The 20,682-nt window shown below is 36.0% G+C and overlaps 2 protein-coding genes across 5 annotated transcripts in view; both read right to left on the bottom strand.

Moving 5' to 3' along the window:
* sash1b (SAM and SH3 domain containing 1b) overlaps positions 1 to 5,586 on the bottom strand; it is an 82,175-nt gene extending 76,589 nt beyond the window's left edge. The window contains exons 1-2 of one of the 2 annotated variants that reach the window (XM_052620218.1): positions 5,273 to 5,543; positions 4,578 to 5,165 (exon numbers count right to left, since the gene is read on the bottom strand). In XM_052620218.1, the coding sequence (XP_052476178.1) occupies positions 4,578 to 5,069 (492 nt within the window). In that variant the 5' untranslated portion in view covers positions 5,070 to 5,165; positions 5,273 to 5,543. Of the gene's footprint in view, positions 1 to 4,577 lie in introns of both variants that reach the window. The other variant, XM_052620220.1, reaches the window with a different exon arrangement.
* A 1,079-nt stretch (positions 5,587 to 6,665) lies between these two features.
* The window catches only part of stxbp5b (syntaxin binding protein 5b (tomosyn)), a 38,476-nt gene continuing 24,459 nt past the window's right edge, over positions 6,666 to 20,682 (bottom strand). Inside the window, exons 18-28 of one of the 3 annotated variants that reach the window (XM_052620226.1) lie at positions 20,043 to 20,194; positions 19,038 to 19,100; positions 18,071 to 18,127; positions 17,939 to 17,986; positions 17,032 to 17,076; positions 14,389 to 14,628; positions 12,999 to 13,356; positions 12,749 to 12,914; positions 12,536 to 12,647; positions 11,537 to 11,757; positions 6,666 to 10,739 (exon numbers count right to left, since the gene is read on the bottom strand). In XM_052620226.1, the coding sequence (XP_052476186.1) occupies positions 10,698 to 10,739; positions 11,537 to 11,757; positions 12,536 to 12,647; positions 12,749 to 12,914; positions 12,999 to 13,356; positions 14,389 to 14,628; positions 17,032 to 17,076; positions 17,939 to 17,986; positions 18,071 to 18,127; positions 19,038 to 19,100; positions 20,043 to 20,194 (1,504 nt within the window). In that variant the 3' untranslated portion in view covers positions 6,666 to 10,697. The remainder of the gene's footprint in view (positions 10,740 to 11,536; positions 11,758 to 12,535; positions 12,648 to 12,748; positions 12,915 to 12,998; positions 13,357 to 14,388; positions 14,629 to 17,031; positions 17,077 to 17,938; positions 17,987 to 18,070; positions 18,128 to 19,037; positions 19,101 to 20,042; positions 20,195 to 20,682) is intronic. The other 2 variants (XM_052620227.1, XM_052620228.1) reach the window with 2 other exon arrangements.

Below are 20,682 nucleotides of genomic sequence, written 5' to 3'. Positions count from 1 at the left end.
TGCATTTGCAACAATTGAATTTTTTTTGTTTGTTTGTTTACTTTGTTTCGTTTAAAAACAGCGCAGTCAAGGCTGGCTTGGTTTACTTCAATGAAATACTGGAACTATTTTAATTGTAATTATTATTATTATTATTATTATTATTAATGTTTATTGTTTTACAATTAAAAACATCATCTTCAATATCCTATCCTGGCATCAATTTAAAAACAAAAGCATAACTGGATAAAATAAAGTCCAGCTCTATTTTTTCCTCACTCAACATCCTGTTCAAAAAGAAGTGTCATCAGGCAAAACAGCTCATCTCAAAAAGCCAGAAGATTCATGAAAACAATTATATCTGAATGGGGAGGGAAGAGTTATGTCAATGGTTAGTTAAACCTGAGCTTAGTATAGTTGCATAACGAAATGAAACACTTCAGTTTTTTAAAAGAGTGCCATGTAGAATAAAAATCAGGACGCTGCCTCCTAATGTAAAGAGACGGGCTCCTTCCGAAGTCACTAATCAAGCCAGAAAGAATATGCAATTGATGCCTTGATCTCTCTTGCCACATGCCACAAGGACCCACTCACCCTGACCAGAGAAGACTCATCCGTTGTGACACACGCTTCACTTACACAAGCTTTTGTGGAAAGACACCAGTCTGAGAATGACGCCAGTTTTCATCGGAGTATACGCCAGCACAGGAGCCCTCATCCATTCATAATACAGGTCAGACAGAAAACCAGCAGCACTTACTATCAAGCTCCCACTACCAAGACCTATCCAAACAGACTAAACGCTGGCTGGACGTCTCAAGAGAAATCAGCAGATCATCTCTTCCAGTCCATATCTACTAAGACTCCATTTTTGAGGAATAATAGTTCACTGAAAAAGACTATTCTCAAATTATTTAATAATATTGTTATTCCATAGAATACAAAAGGATTGTTTTTTAAACTCCAAAATGGACCATAAAAATATCATAAAAGTACCAAAAGGGAGCTCATATGACCAGCGTGATACAGACCTTACTCAGGTTACATGCCATACTGAATTTAAAGGGCTCATGAACTGAGAAATTCAAGTTCCTTCGATCTTTTGACATATAAGAGGTCATTGTACTATAAAAACATCCTGTAGGTTTCAGCACTCAAAGCTTTCTCTTAAAGCCAATCTGCCAAAAGGACAGGATGTGGAATGTGCCACTTTATGATGTAATAGTGTGGCTAAACCCCGCCTCCTTTGACAGCACTTCCTGTTTAGCTCCGCCCACCGATTCACTCTTAGTCTATTAGTAAAAATCTGTGGACTTTAACAGTCTCTGTTGCATTATGTGCCATTGGTGATTATTCTAAAATGGGAAAAAGCACTTTTCAAAATTTCCTCCATAATTTGCACGCCTTACTCAAGATGATGCTGCTATTTTTACCCTCCTGTAATTTGGCTATGAATCTCATGTGAAAATTATCATTTCGAACTGATAAGAATTGGCAAAGTAGATTGTCATCTGATTATGGTCAATATGAACTCAAATTATCTGCAAGAATATTTTTCAAAAACAAAATCCTATTTTTTTATTTTTATTAAATATAACAGCTACAGATATAACAGATACAGTAGAGTAAGTAAATCATTTTGGGGTGAACTTTTCCTTTAAACTAAAGTTCTTCAGCTCAAATTCCTCTCAGTCCATGGATACGCTTTGGAATAAACCTGGAAAACCACAAATGCATGTTTAAATCAAGCGCACTAAAGCACACTTCGTTGTTAGCTGCAGCACAAATGCATCTCAATTTGCAAGACAATTTGGGAGGCAGTGGTTCGCATACCGTGAAACCAAGGAAGCAAGTGAAAACATTTGAAAAGTGGGCCACTCTTTACAAATGCAAATGACAGTAATGATAATGAGGACTTTGGCATGGCATGAGACATTAAATGGCTCTCTAAACTCAAAGCGCAATGAAGCCATCCCTCACCAGAGACTCAACGCTGATAAATGTGCTGATAAGACGGCATCATGGAAACACGACTCGGACAAGAACAAAAGCGGCGGTGGAGTCCAGTGACAGCTCACGACAGAGGCACGACAAGCGCTCAGAGAGCCGCACGGTTTCAGGTGGATACGGAGCAGTCCCTGTCTGCTCATGAAGACTGTTTATTATCTATGCTGATATGACAAGGAAAAAAATATGCATTACAATAAAAGACAGGGAGGGACTCAATTTATTTAACAATGTTTAACCTTTATATTGATCAATAAATGTCATTTATATTCAAAATGTAGGACTTTATTGCAGAAATACTGTATTTTTTTATTATACTGTATATACACTGGTATTAGGAAGAAAAAATATACATTACAATAAAAGATGGAGATGGACTTAATAAACATAAAAAAGTGTTACCTTTATATTTAACTATAACTGTAATTTATGATTAAAATGTGAAACGCCATTGCAAAAAAAATATGCATTACTATAAAAAACTGAGGGTGATTTAAAAATCAATTTATTTAAAAACGTGCACCTGTTATATTAAACTATAAATGTGATTTATATTTAAAATGTGTAACTTCACGGTAGAAATACTGCAGAAAAAATTATCTTAATCATTATTTTTTATTATATATATACTGATGTAAAGAGGAAAAATTATGTATTACAATAAAAGATGGAGATTGATATATTAAAAAGTGTGACCTTTATATTAAATGTTAAATGTTACTTATAATGTGGAACTCTATGACAAAAAAAATTAATAATAAAAATAATAAATCTTAATCAGTATTTTTTTATTTTTCCAGTAAAAACATCACAGTTGTGTACTATAAAAAAGACTACCATTCAAATAATATATCTTTACATTTTTTATTGTAAGCAAAAACATCAAAGAATCAGTTTGCTAATAGTGTCAAAAGTTGAAGATACATTTTAATATGCAGTTTTACCTTTCTGTATATATCTTGTTTTAATAATGTTCAGATATTTTTACTGGAAAACAAGACAAACATACATTGTGAATGTCTGAAATGATCAAAAATTATCTGGGCTGCTATAAAAGAAGTAGTTTGCACTTCATATGCTTTAATCAGTCATTGCAAAATAAGTTCATTTAAATGAATTACTGAAACTAAATTATTTTATAAAGAGTTATGCAGCCCAAAACATCACTTCCATAATTCAAAATCTGAATCTGATCATGTAAAAAGAGACAAGTGCAATTGCAAATATACTTATAGAAATGTTTACAAGACATTAAACGTTCATTGCATTAGTCTTCCCATTATTTAGAAGCTTTGGATGATGCTCAATGGAGATAACTGTACAATAAATCACTCTATTAATAGCATTCAGTGTAGGTAATGGATTACAGTTCTTGTTCTCCAGGTTATCGATTAGAGCCAAGACTCACCTGCTCTCAAAGTCCCAGAGTGCACTAAAGAAAATAACGACTTCAATTAAGGTTGTCTAATTCTTCAGCGTCTCTGGCTGGATAAAATCATCTGACTTGGAAAGCATCAAGCATGTCTCAATACTATTCTAGACCAGCAAGACATCAGAAATAAGTTCAAGTTTACGATAAGAACACAATAAGATACATACTGTACAATGTTGACTGTGCTGCCACTCTAAATAATCGCTTGCTTGGCTACTTGTACGCAATAGTCATGGTAGAATATATAGAGAGGCAGAATGATAACACAGGTAAAATATGGACTTTCTGAGACTATTAGCACTGGCCAATGAAATAAATATTTCATCCAAAAAATTTAAATGTATTCATCCTCAGGTCATTCAATATGCAAATGAGTTTGTTTCTTCATCAGAACAGATTTGGAAAAATGTAGCATTCCACCAATGGATGCTCTGCAGTGAATGGGTGCCGTCAGAATGAGAGTCCAAACAGCTGATAAAAATATCACAATAATACACACAACTTAATAAATCCATCATTAAGATATTTAATGAAGTTCAACGTTTTTCACTTGTGAACAGTGCTGTGCATATTTCTCTCCTGATTCAGCTGAGATTACTTTTTACCTTGAGAAAGCAATGTTTTGGATACAGGATGCGTATTTTACCCAGAAGCATTGGTTAGAAGTTAAAAAAAAAGTCTTAAGGATGGATTTTTTTCTTACAAACACACTGTTTTTTCGCTTCACTAGACATTTATTGATGGGCTAGAGTGACTATTGTGATGTTTTTATCAGATGTTTGGACTCTCATTCTGACGGCACCCAGTGATGCAATGCTACATGTCTTCAAATCTGTAACCAATGAAAAAACTAATCTGCATCGTACATGACCTGAGAATGATGCACTGAAACTAAAGCATTGGCCATTAAAAGAAAACCTTTTATCGGTCGACCGCCAGTGCACAAGTAAATATAATGAATGAATGACATTTACAAGAGACATTTTGCATGCACAAAACTTCCTTGGATGTTTATTACTCCAAAAACGAGACTAAACACACACACACGTCAGGTGGGTAGTTTTCAAGGTAACCTTTGAAAGCAGGAAAACAAAGAGACAGTGCAAACATTTTTAGGTGATGTGACTGTAACAAAAATGGCGTAAAGGTTAGTACTCACTTTAGACGAGTAGGGCATTTTGCTGAAGTCAATTCCATCCTTCACCAGCTTATCCCTTATCATTATCTTCAGCTTGAGTTTAGGATAAACCACCGGCTCCTTGTGGTTCTCCAGAGCATTGATGTCATTAGAGAGTCCAATCCTGGGCCTGTCCCAAGTAGAACTGACCCATGACTTGGTGCATTTCTGTTTGCAGTCACTAATTTGATGGCATGTGCCATGTGGAAGGGGTTCAAGGGTGAAATACAGTCCCGGTGCCACCTTCTTGTCTTCATCTCTGAGTCTCTCCACAGCCCGGAGAACCTTTTCCCGATGATGTGGAGTGAAGACGCCGATGGCATCCAGGTCAGGGTCTCCTATCTGTTTGCACACCTCCAGGTCATCATAACCATTGTCAACAAATGACTCCACATACTGACACAGCTGGAGGGTTTTCAGCCACTCGTAGACGATAGTGGGTCCGTTGTCCATCGTTCCCAAATCACAGGACATTCCCAAAGTTTATTCCCAAGTGCATAAGATACATTCTTCACATCTTAGGTGCTATAAATATCAACAAGCAAGCAAGCCCTGCCAGTGCCGAATTCACTAATAAAAGGTAGAAACGCATGGCTAAACATATGAAGGAATACTAAATCTGAAACAATTTAGTTCAGTGCGAACATGATAAAAAGTTTAAAGTGCATTGTATTTACCTTAATATTTTAATAACCTGTCGTGTCATATCGAATATGAAATGGGACAAGGCTCATCATATGATACTCCCCTAGTAAAAGTGTATCTTTCGTCACATATCCAGTCTCGCAGTGTAAGTTGATGACAGACGCTCGTCTCCTCACTTTACTGTATCCAGGTATTTACTGTATCCAGTATACAGTGTCGCTTTCTTCCACGGCTCGGTTAATTTTCCATTGATATGATCCGTAAATAAACAGGGGGAAAGGAATACAAAGATGCAGCTTCCGCAGTGCTGCCAACCAGACAGACTGAGCGAGTCTTAAGCGATTCAACGGACCGCCAGACGCCAAATTGAAGTTTCCCTCCCCTTCATTCTGATGCGCCTTTCTCCCTTTCCTAGCTGCGGTTTGACTTTAGAGCCCCCTGCTGGCCGTGTGAGGAACTGCAGCGCTATTTGACTGCATTCATTACCACAGAGGTGGAAGTTTAATACATTGTGTTTATATTACTAATAAACAAAGCACAGCAATTTCTAAGATTTTTTTATGTTTTTTTTTTTTTTGTAAGGCATTATCAATCAACCTAATATGAAAGTACACAGTCACAATTATTATTATTATATATTTTCAGTTTCAGCTGCAATTTACACAAAAATTGTATTGTTTAAAAATTACCTTGTCTATAAATAATAAATTTGTACTCGGATAAATAAAAATAAGGGTTATGGTAACAATTTTGTAGAGAGATTTAGCAAAATTGTTATTACATAATTATTAAATCAATTATTTATTGATATTTAATGTTAGCTTTAAATAAATTCTGACACTTTATTTGCTTTGATTAGGCATCTGATATATATATATATATATATGTATATTATTTAACTTTTTGAAATGTTTCTGGTTTCTATTCAAATTATACATTTATTTCATATGTCTGTTTATATTATATGTCTATCTAAAAGGTAAAATAAGAACTGGAAACACTGCATATATAAAATATAGGCCTACATATTATATAATGATTCTTTCTCGTAATAAAATTATAAAACTAATCAAATTTTAAAAATCAGTGATTTATTGCTATACAAAACCTTTAATGCAAGTCTGACACCTCTTTGCTTTGATTAGGCTTCTATTTATATTTTAGGAACATTTACATTCATAAATGTTTACATATATATATATATATATATATATATATATATATATATATATATATATATGCTTCTGTTTTCTATATTTTATATTTATTTTAAATGGCAAAACAGATGTGAAATCAACCAAGGTTATTATTTCTATCAAACTGACATCTCAAGTTGTAAAACCGTGACATCTAGTGGCCAAAGTATGCAAAAAAAGAAAAAAAGAAAAAAAAAAGAGACAAGGTTGGAATTAAAACGACTGTAAAGAAATCTTTCCGTTACATTTATTTTCCATTGCACAGTTATGTCTATAAACATGTTATCTAAACTGTTGGGTGGCAGCAGATAGACAATTATTCATGTGAGTCTGAATAATAAAACTGTACAGTAACTCGGTTGTGATGAGAAAGCCTGCAACCCCATGTAGAGTCATCCCCAAAACCAACCCTTTGCAGAAGAGTTTTTTTTTTTTTTTTTTAACTAAGTACAGCTATGATGTTCAGGGAAACTCAAATAACAATTCTGTGAGTATACCATGAGAAAGAAAGAAAAATGATCAATAATACAGAGAGTAAATACTTGTGATTTGTTCCTTTACACACATCTGACTAGCAGGACTTAAGAAAAAGAGCCAAAATATAATGTAGATGGATGTTTCAAGTTTGTAAACACAATATCATGCTGCCTTTTGTGCAAGAGAAATCCGAGGACGAACATGACACAGAGATGGCCAGTGATTTCAGAGACTCTCCACTTTCCCTCTACGACAGACGACCAAACAGATAGCACACAAGAAAAGGTTTCATGAGAATATATACACAACACATTTATCTCAAAATGCATCCTTTTGTATTTGTAAATTAAAGGTAAATTATATATATATTTCAGATGTATAAATATATTAGAATATCATTAAACTGTCAATGAGGACAAATCTGAGAGCGTGGGCCACATTTACACTAACATCTGTCTAATTTTGGTCCTTTTTAAACAAACACAATATCCAAAATAAAGAACAATGCCAAATACAAAAATATTGATAATAAAATGACTTGTCGTTATAATATAAAGCATATAATGCAAAACCACACAACTGCTCATAGAAAGAAAAATATATATATATATATATATGAAGCAGAGAAGCTGGATTAGATTTTCAGTTGGTAAAACATTGAAAATTGCAATTTTGGTAGGTATTTACACAAACACAATGGCAATAGAAGGAGTAGTTTGCTATATTTCTATCTTTATATATGTGGAGATGCCATGACACTTATGTTTTAAATTGTGAGATCAACTTTCACAGCAAAGCAACTCTTTGGAGTCTAGTCAGATCATGGCCACTATATTCAGAAACTCTGACTGCATCCGCACTCTCAAGTTTGTCTTCAATATTAATATTTACATCATTTGGCAGCAATGTGAAGAACAACAACAACACCAAAACAACAACAGAAAAGCCTTCATGGAATAGTTCACCCATAAATGAGAAAAGAAAAATGTGAAAAAGTACACATCTTCAGGCCTTGTTCAGGACTTTGTTTCTACATGGAAACATATTTTTGGAGAAATTCCATCACTTGCTCACCAAAGGATCCTCTGTAGTGAATGGGTGCCGTCAGAATGAGAGTCAAAACAGCTGATAAAAACACCACAAGTAATCCACTCCATCAGTTAGTATCTTGTGAAGCGAAAAACTATGTTTGTAAGAAACAAATCCATTCTTCTGGCTAAAGTACGAGTCTGTAATTTCCCTTTTCCAGTAAAAATAAAAAATAAATATATAGTCTTTTCTGAATCAGGAGAGAAATATGCACAGATCAAGCACCATTTACAAGTGAAAGTTCAGAACAGTTCTAGACAAATATATCAGTGGAATTTGAAGCGAGAGAACAACAGGGGATGAACTTTTTAACTGAAGGAAACGTTATTATGGATTATGGGATGGTTTAAACGCTTTAAAGATGCATTTGTTTCTTTGTTTCTTGCTTCAGAAAAACATTAACTGATGGACAGGAGTGATGTGTGTAATTTGTGGATTATTGTGATGTTTTTATCAGCTGTTTGGACTCTCATTCTGACGGCACCCATTCACTGCAGAGATACATTGGTGATGCAATGCTACATTTCTCCAAATCTGTCCCCCCATGATGAAACAAACTCATCTACATCTTGGATGGCCTGAGGAGGAGTACGCTTTCAGCAAATCTTCATTTCTGGGAGAACTGATTCTTTCATACGTCTGATAGAAAAATAACAAGCGTCAACATATTTGACAGATGCTCCTAATTTTAAACACAAATAGCAGCAATTTCTTGAACCTCATAAATAAGAAAACACACTTAAAGAAAACATCTCAACATAAGCTTTCAAATATATTGTATCTTTAGTTTATATAAACGTGAGCATACACATATTCTCGCATACATGTATGTTCACGAACACATGTATACACACACAAGAGTCGAGGTTAGCATATATTCATGGGTCCTAAAGCGAAGGCAGAAGGTAACGCCCTCTGGATGACAAATCTGAGGGCTGCTGATCGAGAGCATGGAGCTGCATTGAACATTTAGTGGTGGCCTCCACTGCAGCAACAAACACACAAACAGATATAATCACCTCTCTGTGAGGATGACAAACTCATGCATTACTCCATCCGAAAAGGCTTCTTAGAAAATACAGATGAGGAAGTCACCTGGTGCTGCACCGAGTCTCGAATAAGCCTCAAGATGTTCTTGTCCAGGAGCAGTTGCATTATGGGAAATAAGGAGGAGAAACCTGTTTTGCATATGAAGTATCAGTACTCTCGGCACATTCCACCGGTGTCCCTCGTATCCGGAGACATGTCAATCATCACAAGGCACATAATCAAGATCATGCCTCACACTTGCGCGCCATTATAATAACCTGCCCAAAATAGCCAAAGATAATTTATGCCCTCCAGATCTCTGTTTGTAGATAACCAGCACAACTCCGCATATATGCACCCGGGTGAAACCTTTTAAATGCATGTCTGGGTCATATTTCACCCCCAAAATCTGACAAATTAGAAGTGTAATTTGTTTACAGAAACTGAAAGCGATTTTTTTGCACTGTAATTAATTAGGCACATTTTTATTATGTAACGCAACAAAAAAAGGGATCATTATTTCTTAAATTTACCAAAAAGTTAATGTGTGTGCGTTTAAATCGATAAATACTCATATATCATGGTGGTATTTGTACTATTTCAATTTAAATAAATTATTTTGATACTGGTGTTAAATATGAGCTAGACATTTTTTATTTGTGAGATTCACCAACACAAATATTATATATATTTATTTATTTAAAAGGAACATCTTTCTCCAGTGTCGACACAGCGTATAGAGTACGTCAAAGTCAGAGATCCTCCGTAAAAGCTCTTTTGAGACCTGATCATGTAAACTAATACGTCCTTTAGACGAAACAACAAAATTATGCATGATCAGATCAGCTTCACAACCCAGGCCTGTCTCCAATTTTTTTTATATGGCAAAATAATGACATGATATGTGGTAAATACAGCAACTACCAGCCCTTTAGAGGTGAAACTAAATGGTACTTCATTACACCTTATGTAAGACAATCTGGCCTTTTCCATAGCTAACATGATTACTGAGTGAATCTCATGACATCTATTTATGCTTCAACCTAAAAAAAAAGTATGTGATATTTTTGCTTAAAGAACACACCTGCCTCCTAAAAAATAAGATTTCTTTTTGCAAAATATTGATTTGGGGGTGAAATATTACTTAGATGAGATTCATCCCTACAAATAAAAGCACTAATTTACTAAATTATATCACTAGACATGCAATCTTTTCTTGCTCTAGTGACAGATTATCAAAAGCATTAAGCTTGGCAATGCTGCACGTTAGACTTTCTTTTGTCAGCTCTATGTCCTTCTGACCCATTTCATTCATTTCCCAAAATGTCCTTTCTCTGGTTTCTTTGCAGACAGAATGGCAGTGAAAATGACAACGTGGCAGATGAAGGTATAAGACGGGGCAGCACCGGTGAAGGGCCTCCTCTCCCAAGACAAGATCAGGAGAGGAAACTCAACTACCACCAAGAAGGGAAGGAAACCCCATCCTGATGTGTTTCACCTGTCCTGTTCCTTCCCCTCCTGTCTCCTCTGTCTCTCCGCAGCTCGAGGTAATGCCTCGTGGTGTTGTGCGGTATCTGGACATCACAGAAAGAGAAAGATACAGGAAGAGAAAGGAGACGGAGGAGAGATGATGGATCTGCTGTCTTCATAGGAAGGTGCGCTGACCTCAGAGCTGGTACCATTTCTTGTCCTTGTATTTCAGCATTATCTGGAGAAGAAAGATGGATTACTTTCAATGAAAAATTATAAAATACAAATATCATTATTTGACAAAGAGCTGCAAACGGCTGCATCTCAAAACCTAAAGAGCTTCCTACCTAGACAGCAATTTTTTGTACATCAACACCAATGAAAAGTTCTGATTCTTAACCAAATATTTAGAGGGGTAGGGGTAAGGAGAAGGGCCAGATAGCCCTTCAAATGAAGATTTTTCGGGACCACACTTCAAACGAAGGGGTATGAATTATCTTTGCAACATGGCTGCTACAGCGAACAAAAAGACACAGAAATTTAAGATTTTTTGGGATAATTAAATGTAATTAAATATTGCCTATTCGAGAGAGAGAGAGAGAGAGAAATGAAAGTTGTGTGTATGCGCGTCTGTGCGTTCATCTTTTTAGAGTACGTTTACTTAAAAACAGCGATTGTATCCCCTCGTCGCTGGAAAATATAATGTATTTAGTCGTGGGGCAGCATTGACAAGTTTATTTTCTCCTGGATGTGTGAGCTGCGCGTTTTCAGATGTGTGTGTCAGTAATCCAGAACGATAATTAAAGGCTCTAATGCACACCAGCACACCAGTTTATGTGTGTGTATTGTAAGAGCTAGACGACGAATGATGACGTGTGAAGGCATAGTAGTGGTGTCCCAATCCGTGGGGGAATATTTTCTCCCTTACCCCTTGACACTCTGTTTCAAGAGAAAAGGGGAAGGGGTAGGCAGTTTTAAAGTTTTAAAAACTATTAAAAAGCAGCAGTCGTGGCGATCTGCAAGATATGGTCTCACATCATGCGCGTGTTTAGAGAAGGATTCTCCGCTGGCCATCATGGCTGCTGTCCTCTCCTCCAGCTCGCCTAGTTTCTGTCCTCTCTCGTCCAGAGCTATCCTCGCCCGTGCCAGTTCTCCCACCACACCAGACGCAGCCCCCTTCATGCCCTCCATACCACCTGGACCCGGGATGTGCTGCGCCAGGCTGCGTGAAGCTTTACCAGCAGACACCTCTCCGACTGTAGGTGAAAACAAACATGAAGGATATAACTCCATGCCAGTATACATTTTTCAAGCATTTTTCATCCCTTGCATCATCACAGCAGGAACTGAGAGCTTGTCTACTTTTTATTTCTGATAACCACTGAGGTAACTGTCATTCTCTTCTTTTATATCTCATATTTTGTTTGCCTGGCTGTTTCACTTTTTAATGAGGGAGGGTTAGTCTATATGGTGCATCCTTTAACATACTTGTATGTCAAATTATTATTATTGTTTTTTTGTTTTGTTTTTAATAATGCTGCTGAAAGCAGATATCAATTAATGCAAATTACATGAGAATAAAATAAACTGAATTTATTAATGAGAATTTGGAATGAAATTAATGTAAAAAAAAAAAAAAAATCTTCCTAAAATTTATTTTTAATTTTCTTTATGTAAAATATTAAGGTTTCACAAAATTGACATAACTAAATTTTTTTGTGATATTCCTTAAACTGTTCTTCTCTGTACCACGCTTAAAAATAAAAGTTCCTTATTGTCATCAAGAAACATTAACATCCAAGGAAACGTTCCATTCCACAAAATGTTCTATATATTGAAAAAAGATTCTTTAGATATGTTCTTCTCACTTAAGTGTACTTTACACTGAAATGTTTTTATATTTATATAACTTTTGATATGTTTGACTGACTGAAAACTGTACAGATGTCAGATAAACAAAAAGGCTAAAGAATCAGATATAACTTCTGATCACTTCTACAATTTAAGCCATTTAATAAAAACATTAGCACTTACACAGGTCCTCTCTGTCTAAAGACTGAGCCCCGCCTCCAAATAAGCCCTTGAAGAAGCCTCGGTTCGGAGCCTCTGGTGTCTCCACCGGAGTAAACAGCTCTCCAAGCATCTCCTGAAAAAATGAGCACTTTAGAATAAATGTCAAAATATATCAAAATGTCAGATTTTGTCAAACTGCAACAAGTTTGCAGGTATGATCAAATACAATGTGACCTGCAGGTTATCACAGGTTTCCTGGATATAGGTAATTCTTTGGATCTCAGTGGGCGATGTGAGGTACAGGGCTTGGCCTTGGTTTGAGAAACAGAAGGTTCTGGCTATCCTCATGTCCGTCAGGGGAAGGTAGTTAACATCTAGCAGTGGACGCAGACTGGGTAAACTGAAAACAGATGGTTTATAAACTTAAGGGTAAAAAAAACAACAAAATATTCAATGGCTTTGAATATCAGGTTAATCATGTTACCTGAGGGTCATAATGTGGCCATTGGCACAGAAACAGGCGATGCCGACCCCTGAGGTCAATGTCACCACGTCGGCTCGAAGTACGAAGGAGGACTCTGTGATGTTGTGTTCATAGACACAGTTTTGGGAGGGCAGCGCCAGCACCTTAGCCTGTTTCTCTGAGCAGACCACGGCATACTGACAGTCCGGGTTCTCCTGAGATGAAGAAGGTGAGGTGGGCCGGCGTCTCCGTGGCTGTTCTCTCTCCTCCTCAGGAGCGTTGGGCTCATACCAAGACTCATAAACATGGGGCAGAAGTGTCCCACTGGCATCCAGCTGGGCCATGCGCAAAATGCCTCCCTTCAAGCGCACTACTGGACCTGTGATGACAGAAAGTCAAGTTTAATATGCACATAGTTTCAAAGCAGCTTTAAAATCATGATGCTATGTTTAATTTTCATGCCTTATGATAACATTTAGCATATTAGTCAGTAATAGTTACATTTTGCAATGACACAAGCAATTAAACGATTGAGATTTGCTATATAATGTATTGCAAATATACTATATGTATGCAGATAAAGTTGGACATACTTCTATATCCAACTTTATATCACGGAGCGATAATGCGGTTACATTTTTCGACTATTTAAACAATCACATACCCAAGAATTGCTTCATAACAGTTTTATGTATTATATATATGCAAATAAAGTTTAATATACTTATATATGCAATTTATATAAAGAGCTGGGTGATAATAGTTACATTCAGTGAGATTTGCTCAATTGTATTTACTGCTTTACATGAATATACTGAATGCATGCAGGTCTCTTTTTTTCATCCAAGGTTCTGAAATTGATTTAAAGCTCGATGCAAATGTAACTTGTGCAAAAAATGTAAATACTGCATAAAACATTGGTGAATAAAGCACCACTTCCATCTCATGTGTTTAAAAGAATAAATTCATCACTTCCTGGGAAAGAGATTGATTTCAACAAGAATCCATGCGACTAAGTTTAGTACGGGGATGAACATTTCCTCATGCAGATTTTGGTAAGTTTCAGTTGATCACACAAATTCTGACTCACTGAGTCTGACTGTCTGAATTGTGCTTCATGCATCGCTAAACTATTGACAACAGTGTGATCGCACCTTTAGACCAGTTATCTAATCACATGATCTACTGAGTTTTTTTGTACATCTAAGACTATTTGCTGAATGTGTTTCCATCGTAGTTTATGTGCATGCCTCCTTATCTGGAAAAAATAGTCTGCTTCCATTAAGCACATATGTTTTAATGCACATTTTAAGATTTTACATGTCTTAGCATTTCCATTGTGTTTATGTAATATCCCAAAACTTGGAAGTCATAAGCTAATTTTGCTTTACAGATTCAAAGCAAGTCTTACCACAGAAAGAGACGCCCACAGGCTGTAGCATCCTCTGCTCTGGTGTGGAGGGCACAGTTAGGGCGATGGCCAGCATGCTGCCCAATGAGGTGCCAACCCACAGGCTGGGCACGGCCACACTCTCACTCTTCTTAGACAGCCAATCACAAAAATTGAAGGAGGAAATGACCTCACGTGACTCTCTGTCGATGCTGGTCACACTGGAGCTGCGTGAGCGGCTGAAAGAGTTGTCCCTGGCGTCTGAGGACCCATCAGGGACAAAAACACAACAACAAGAGGAAAATTAGCATGGCTTTTTTAAAATCAAGTCTGAGCCACCTCAGGACACCTGAAATCAAAGGACAAAAGCAGCCATTAAGCAGTTAATATACTGATGATACATTCTTAGTAAATAAACAGTATTAATATAAACTTTATGTTTCAATGCAGTGTGTAATGTGCGAGACATACAGCAGCTTCACACAAAACGCTGCCATGAAATCACCATAACATTTCCATTCAATAAGAACAAAACTTGCAATCACTAACAACAGAACATTGTTATGCGGTTTTATTTTCACTCTCGGAGACCCAGATGCATTCAGATATCTTTCTAGCAAGCCTATAACAATACATTTAGTATAAATGCACATTCTGAAAAGCAATGCAAAGATGAATGTAACCAAAACTGATAAAAACTTTTTTTCATACCAAAATCAAAAGAAAAAATAAACTATTTTCTGCATAAAGACTAGAGCCTTTAAGACTAGACACATCACAATGATTTTAATTCTTAGTTTTGAAAGTGAAAGTGACATGACATACAGCCAAGTACGGTGACCCATACTCAGAATTCATGCTCTGCACACAGCAGTGAACACACACACACACACACACACACACACACACACACCCGGAGCAGTGGGCAGCCATTTATGCTGCGGGGCCCGGGGAGCAGTTGGGGGTTCGGTGCCTTGCTCAAGTGCACCGCAGTCGTGGGATTGCCGGCCCGAGACTAAAACCAACAACCCTAGGATTAGTAGTCAAACTCTCTAACCACTAGGCCATGACTTCCCTATCATCCCTGCATCATTATATGCTGAATGGATGGGTCATTGTTAACAGCAGATTCAGTGACCTTATGGAGACTAAAGCTGATCTACTATCTCTAGAGCTAGTATCTTTCTGCAGTCTAATAGATGACAGTACGGTGGTGGCTTGAGTCTGTTGAACGATGATTTAACATTAGGTTGTCACCTAGTTGTCACCTATGATTTCCATTATGCAGAAAACTGGATGGAATCACAAAATCCAGTCTTAAAAAAAAAACAAAAAAAAAAGGAATTTAATGTAGAATTTGGAATTTATTTTTGTTATATAATTTTTTTTGTTGAATAAATAAATTTATTAAAATTATTAAACAGCAAAAATATGATTTAAATATGATTTAAATATGAATGTTCTGTGATATCAAATATCTTCATAGCATAACCAGAAAATACACTACACAGAAATTGCTGGACAAAATAAAAATAGTACTTATTATTATTTATTTTAAATTTTTACATTTGGAAAAGCGGTGCTTCCATTAATTGAAGTTATATATATTCTATTATGTTCTATTTATGTTTAGTTATTTATAATTGAAGTTTCTTGTTAAGTACATTGAAGTCAGACTCATTTTGAATAATAAAGTTTATTGTTAAATTGTTAAATACCCTGCCTCCACTACATAGGCCTATGTTTGTGTTTGATCACCACATTATCATTGCAAAAAATGTGTTTATGTATATATATATATATATATATATATATATATATATATATATATATATATATATATATTCTGTTTATGTAGGCTATAAACTGTATTCTAGTTTTGTATAACACTTCTGTATTGCACTAATATTATATAACTTGAATCGGTTTAAAATCAGACTATGAAGAAAAAAAAAGTGAGGGAATGTTTCAGTGTCACCAAAACCAACACTGGACGATATCATTCAAGACAACAGGCAAAGCCCACACGGCGTGCTCCAGTGAGAGTTAGTATGAACCAGACCAGACCAGACCAGGTCAGCCTAAAATAAAGCCACTCACTGAGGTCACAGAACGAGGTCTCACGAAAAGACACTGCGCTGCTTCTTCATTTCCTTCACTGAACTCTGCTGTTTCTTACCAGGGAGTGAGCAGTGACGCTGTAACCTCCTTTCTATGTGCACAACAGTGTAGAGTACATACGTGGCACCTTAAAACATCTGTTCATTTTTCCATTCTTGCATGCCAGTCTAGAATCTTTATAGACCTGTACATTATAGGTCTATAGCACATGAAGCTAGAAGCTAATGCATGATATCCTGGAAGCATGTAGGATTTCAAGTTATTTGCTGCATGCAAAATCATTGCATTTACTATCGCAGTGTCTATCATTTAAAATTTATTCAACTGGCCCATAAAAACAATTGGCCAATTTTTTTGACCTTTACTGTTTAAGTGTGCAGTTCTAGACCAGAATAAGATGCAAACTAAGTCTTTTTGCTGATTATCTACTGTATGTACACTGATTCAAGTAATGCCCAGTTTCTGTCAGCTTGGAAGAAATTCATCCCCTGCAAAAGAGTCACAGCTACTCCTAGAAACTAAAGTGAGAGAACAAACTCTTACCATCTTTCTGATCAGCAATCATGTTAATTTTCCGGGATATCTTAGCTGGAAAAAAGAAAACATTGTTCTGAACACAAAATCAAAGCCATTCATCTGGGAAATCATGGTTACTTAAGAAGTTAAGTAAGTATTAATCGACCAGTTTAAGAAAGAAATAAGCAGGTTGAGACAGATTTTATCAGCTGGAGGATCATGATTTAGAATGAAGCCAAAGAGCAGCCATAAGCCCATCAGCAGCCTTAAAATGAGATGTTTGTTCATCTAGTATGTTACAATCAGAAGCAACTCGATCATGCCTGGAAAAATGCATTGAGATTAGTGGCAATGAAACCAGCAAAGATGATGAGTCAGAACACCAGGAGCCGAATTTCTTTCCAAAAAGTGTGTGATCACCCTTTCTATGATTTCAGATGTTCAGTCGAGATCTGTGTGAAAACATGATTCAAATAAAAAATGTGTTCAATGTCTGACATCATTTTCATCGTCCTGTGTATTTTTACCCTTAAAACGCACCAGAGCAGAGTAAAAGCCTGTTAAAAAAAAAAGTTAGAAAAAATAATTCTTACAGGAGATACAATTTTGAAATAAGAATAAACCAATTTTATAATCCATTTTAGAAAAAAAAAAAAAAAAAGATTACAAAGACATTTTTTTTCTTTTTTGAGTGACATGCACTCATGATTCATTAAATTTCAAATTAATAAATACAGCTCTCAAATACGTTTTTACTAGTTCACCATTTATTGGCACACTCAACCACCAAGCAACAGACTCAGAAAGCTCCAACTCAGATCTACTAGAACCCATTTTAATTTGTTTGGTTAGTTCATTTGGTTAGTGCACAAGAGCCCATTTAGCACAGAAACGGAGAGACCTAGACTGCCGTAATACCAACATTATACAGTACCAAAGTCATTGGCAACAGTCTTGGATATCCTCCTGCTTTTGGACTTCACTGGAAAAAGTGTTAAATAGAATCAATCAAAGAAAATCAAAGCTTTCCAAGTTCAAAAAAGCTTTTGTTTACAATGTACTGTACCCTTGTCAATGAACTTTTGTTTGCTGTCTTCATCAGAATTGCATGGTGAACCGGAGCCTATAGCAACAACACATTCTGCATAATAATGTTATACAGCCCATGGAGTCTTATGTAACTTTTGGCAACTATCTGCATATCAAAGTCAAATTCCTTGTCAATAAAATGTACTTAAGTCAGCACACCTGACAGGGATTCTGATGACACTTGCAGAATTGTTTTAATTTTTTGCTGTGCTATAGAATTTTTAACTATAATAGAGTTTCACGTCCAATGCTCTGGCATTGCAGTGTTTATTAATATGTCTATCTATCAGTTGCAGTGTGTATTTTCTGCATCACCAATGGAATTGCATTGGTTTGGCAGGACTACCAGTTTATTCAAACCATGCCGACATGGGTCTTTTAGTTCAGTTTAGTGCTGCAGAAATGACACACAGCAAGTTAAAAGGCACATTCCACACAAAATGAACATGTTGTCATCATGAACTCATCCTCATGTTGTTCTAATACTGTTTTATTCTCCTTTGTTAAGCACAAGTGGCTAGACATTTTTTTGGCTCAACAACATGTTGCTTTGCATTTTAGGTTAAATATATACATGGTTTGATGTCCGTGGCTATCACATGTCATGTGACCACTTGTGACATAATGTAACCACAAATGAGATTGGAGGTCTGGTCTGTTAACCTCAGATAACGTATAGATTCAGAATACAGATGCATATTATATTTTCCTTTTTTGGTGCTTGGCAGTATAAAATGAAAGTGGGTGGTGATTTACATGTGAATACATGTTTGGAACAACACAAGAGTGAGACAATTATGACAAAAGTTTCATGTTTGGGTGAACTGTTCCTTTCAGGGACTGTCAATCAACTCATAAGAAAACAACCATCAATCCATGCTCTTAATACTTTTTTTTTTTACCGGTAAAATCTCACAATGCAGAAAGAATGAGGACATCTCTACCTGTAGTTGGTGATTTGCATTTCTCCTCTGGAGCTGCTGACGCATCATTACCATCACAAAGACCTGTTGAAAACAAACAAGTCTAAACAGAACTGCCAGACCGGTTTTACACAAACAACATCAATTAACACAAAAAATTAAAATCAATACAAAAATATAGTGTTAAACAAAGAGAAGAAGAAGAATGCAGACAGTTATAAAGAGAAGGAAAAGACCTTTGATGAGTGCCATGTGACTTACTGACGTAAGAAGAACGAAGCTTTTTCACAGATTCAGAATAAAAGTTAGAGAGGCCGGACATGCAAGACTTCTTATGCAGAGTGTCTTTACGAAACCACAGAGAGAGACGAATATTGAAAGGGTGAGACAAAACAATGACACTAAATCAAATGAACAGCTCGAAGGACTTTGAACTGACAGAGTCCAGAGACTGAATTCAGGACATTTGTTGTGCTTTATTATTTTCAATAATCGAGCAAGGTCTAAAAATAATAAAAAATATAATTGACAATAAATGCATGTCAATGCAAAACATTAGTATTTCAAATATCGATTACTGTACATTCAAATTGAAATTAAAATGATAACCTGCCTTTTCAAAGACCACTAAAAATAGGTATTGGTCAGATTTTTTGTATCAGTGCATCACTAACAATAATGTGACATGGCCTTAAATTCAGCCTGTTGGCATCTGTGTATTTCAAAGACTGAAACTCATATGAGTGAACAACAAAAAAGAACCAGCAAAGACATGGGACAGAAAAGAACAAACACCAGCATCCTTTTTGAGCATATGGATCGGATGATTTTCTAAGATTACTGCAGATGGTTTCTCGGAAAGAGATGACCACCTGCAGTTTGAGGATGCAGGAGCATCACGGTCCAGAGACTGACACTGCTCATGCTGAGCATGTGCTTTACTTTATCAGACAGAAACACAGACTGAAAACATGCAGAGGTTATGATTATTAGTAAGAAGATGAAGCATCCATGCTGTCTGTTCACCTGCCGAGGGCTGTCTGGTTTTGCGGGGTGAGTGTGGTTGTCTGTGGTGAGGATCTGTTGAGCCATACAACTCAGCGGTGCTCACGTTCACAATGAGAGTTTTCTGAAGGTAATCAACCACTGCAAGTCCGTCACCACTGCCAAAAGCAACTCTGTAAAACAGATACACACTACCGGTCAAAGTTTGGAATCATTAAGATTTATTGAATTAAGATTTGGAATCATTAAAGAAGTTTAAAATGTTTTTCTGCTCACCAAAGCTACATTAATTTGATCAAAAATAAAGTAAAAACAGTAATATTCTGAAAATAGTATTACAATTCAAAATAATTGTAATTTATTAATGTGATGCAAAGCTAAATTTTCAGCATCATTACTCCAGTCTTCAGTGTCACATGATCCTTCAGAAATCATTCTAATAAGCTGATTTGCTGCTCAAAAAACATTATTATTATTAACAATTTTGAAAACTGTTTTTGCTGTGTAATATATCTGCCAGTGGTCAATTCAAAATCAACTTCAAATTCAGGAACAGATGAGTTTATGGTAATCAGATAAAAAAAAAAAGAATATTGTGGCTAATAACATTTGTGCATTTCACTTTTAGAGTAGCTCAAATGTTTAATTATTGTGATGAAGA

The sequence above is a fragment of the Carassius gibelio genome, chromosome A17 (genome assembly GCF_023724105.1).
Source record: "Carassius gibelio isolate Cgi1373 ecotype wild population from Czech Republic chromosome A17, carGib1.2-hapl.c, whole genome shotgun sequence".
Taxonomy (NCBI): Eukaryota; Metazoa; Chordata; class Actinopteri; order Cypriniformes; family Cyprinidae; genus Carassius; species Carassius gibelio.
This window is presented reverse-complemented; position numbering and strand designations above follow the sequence as displayed.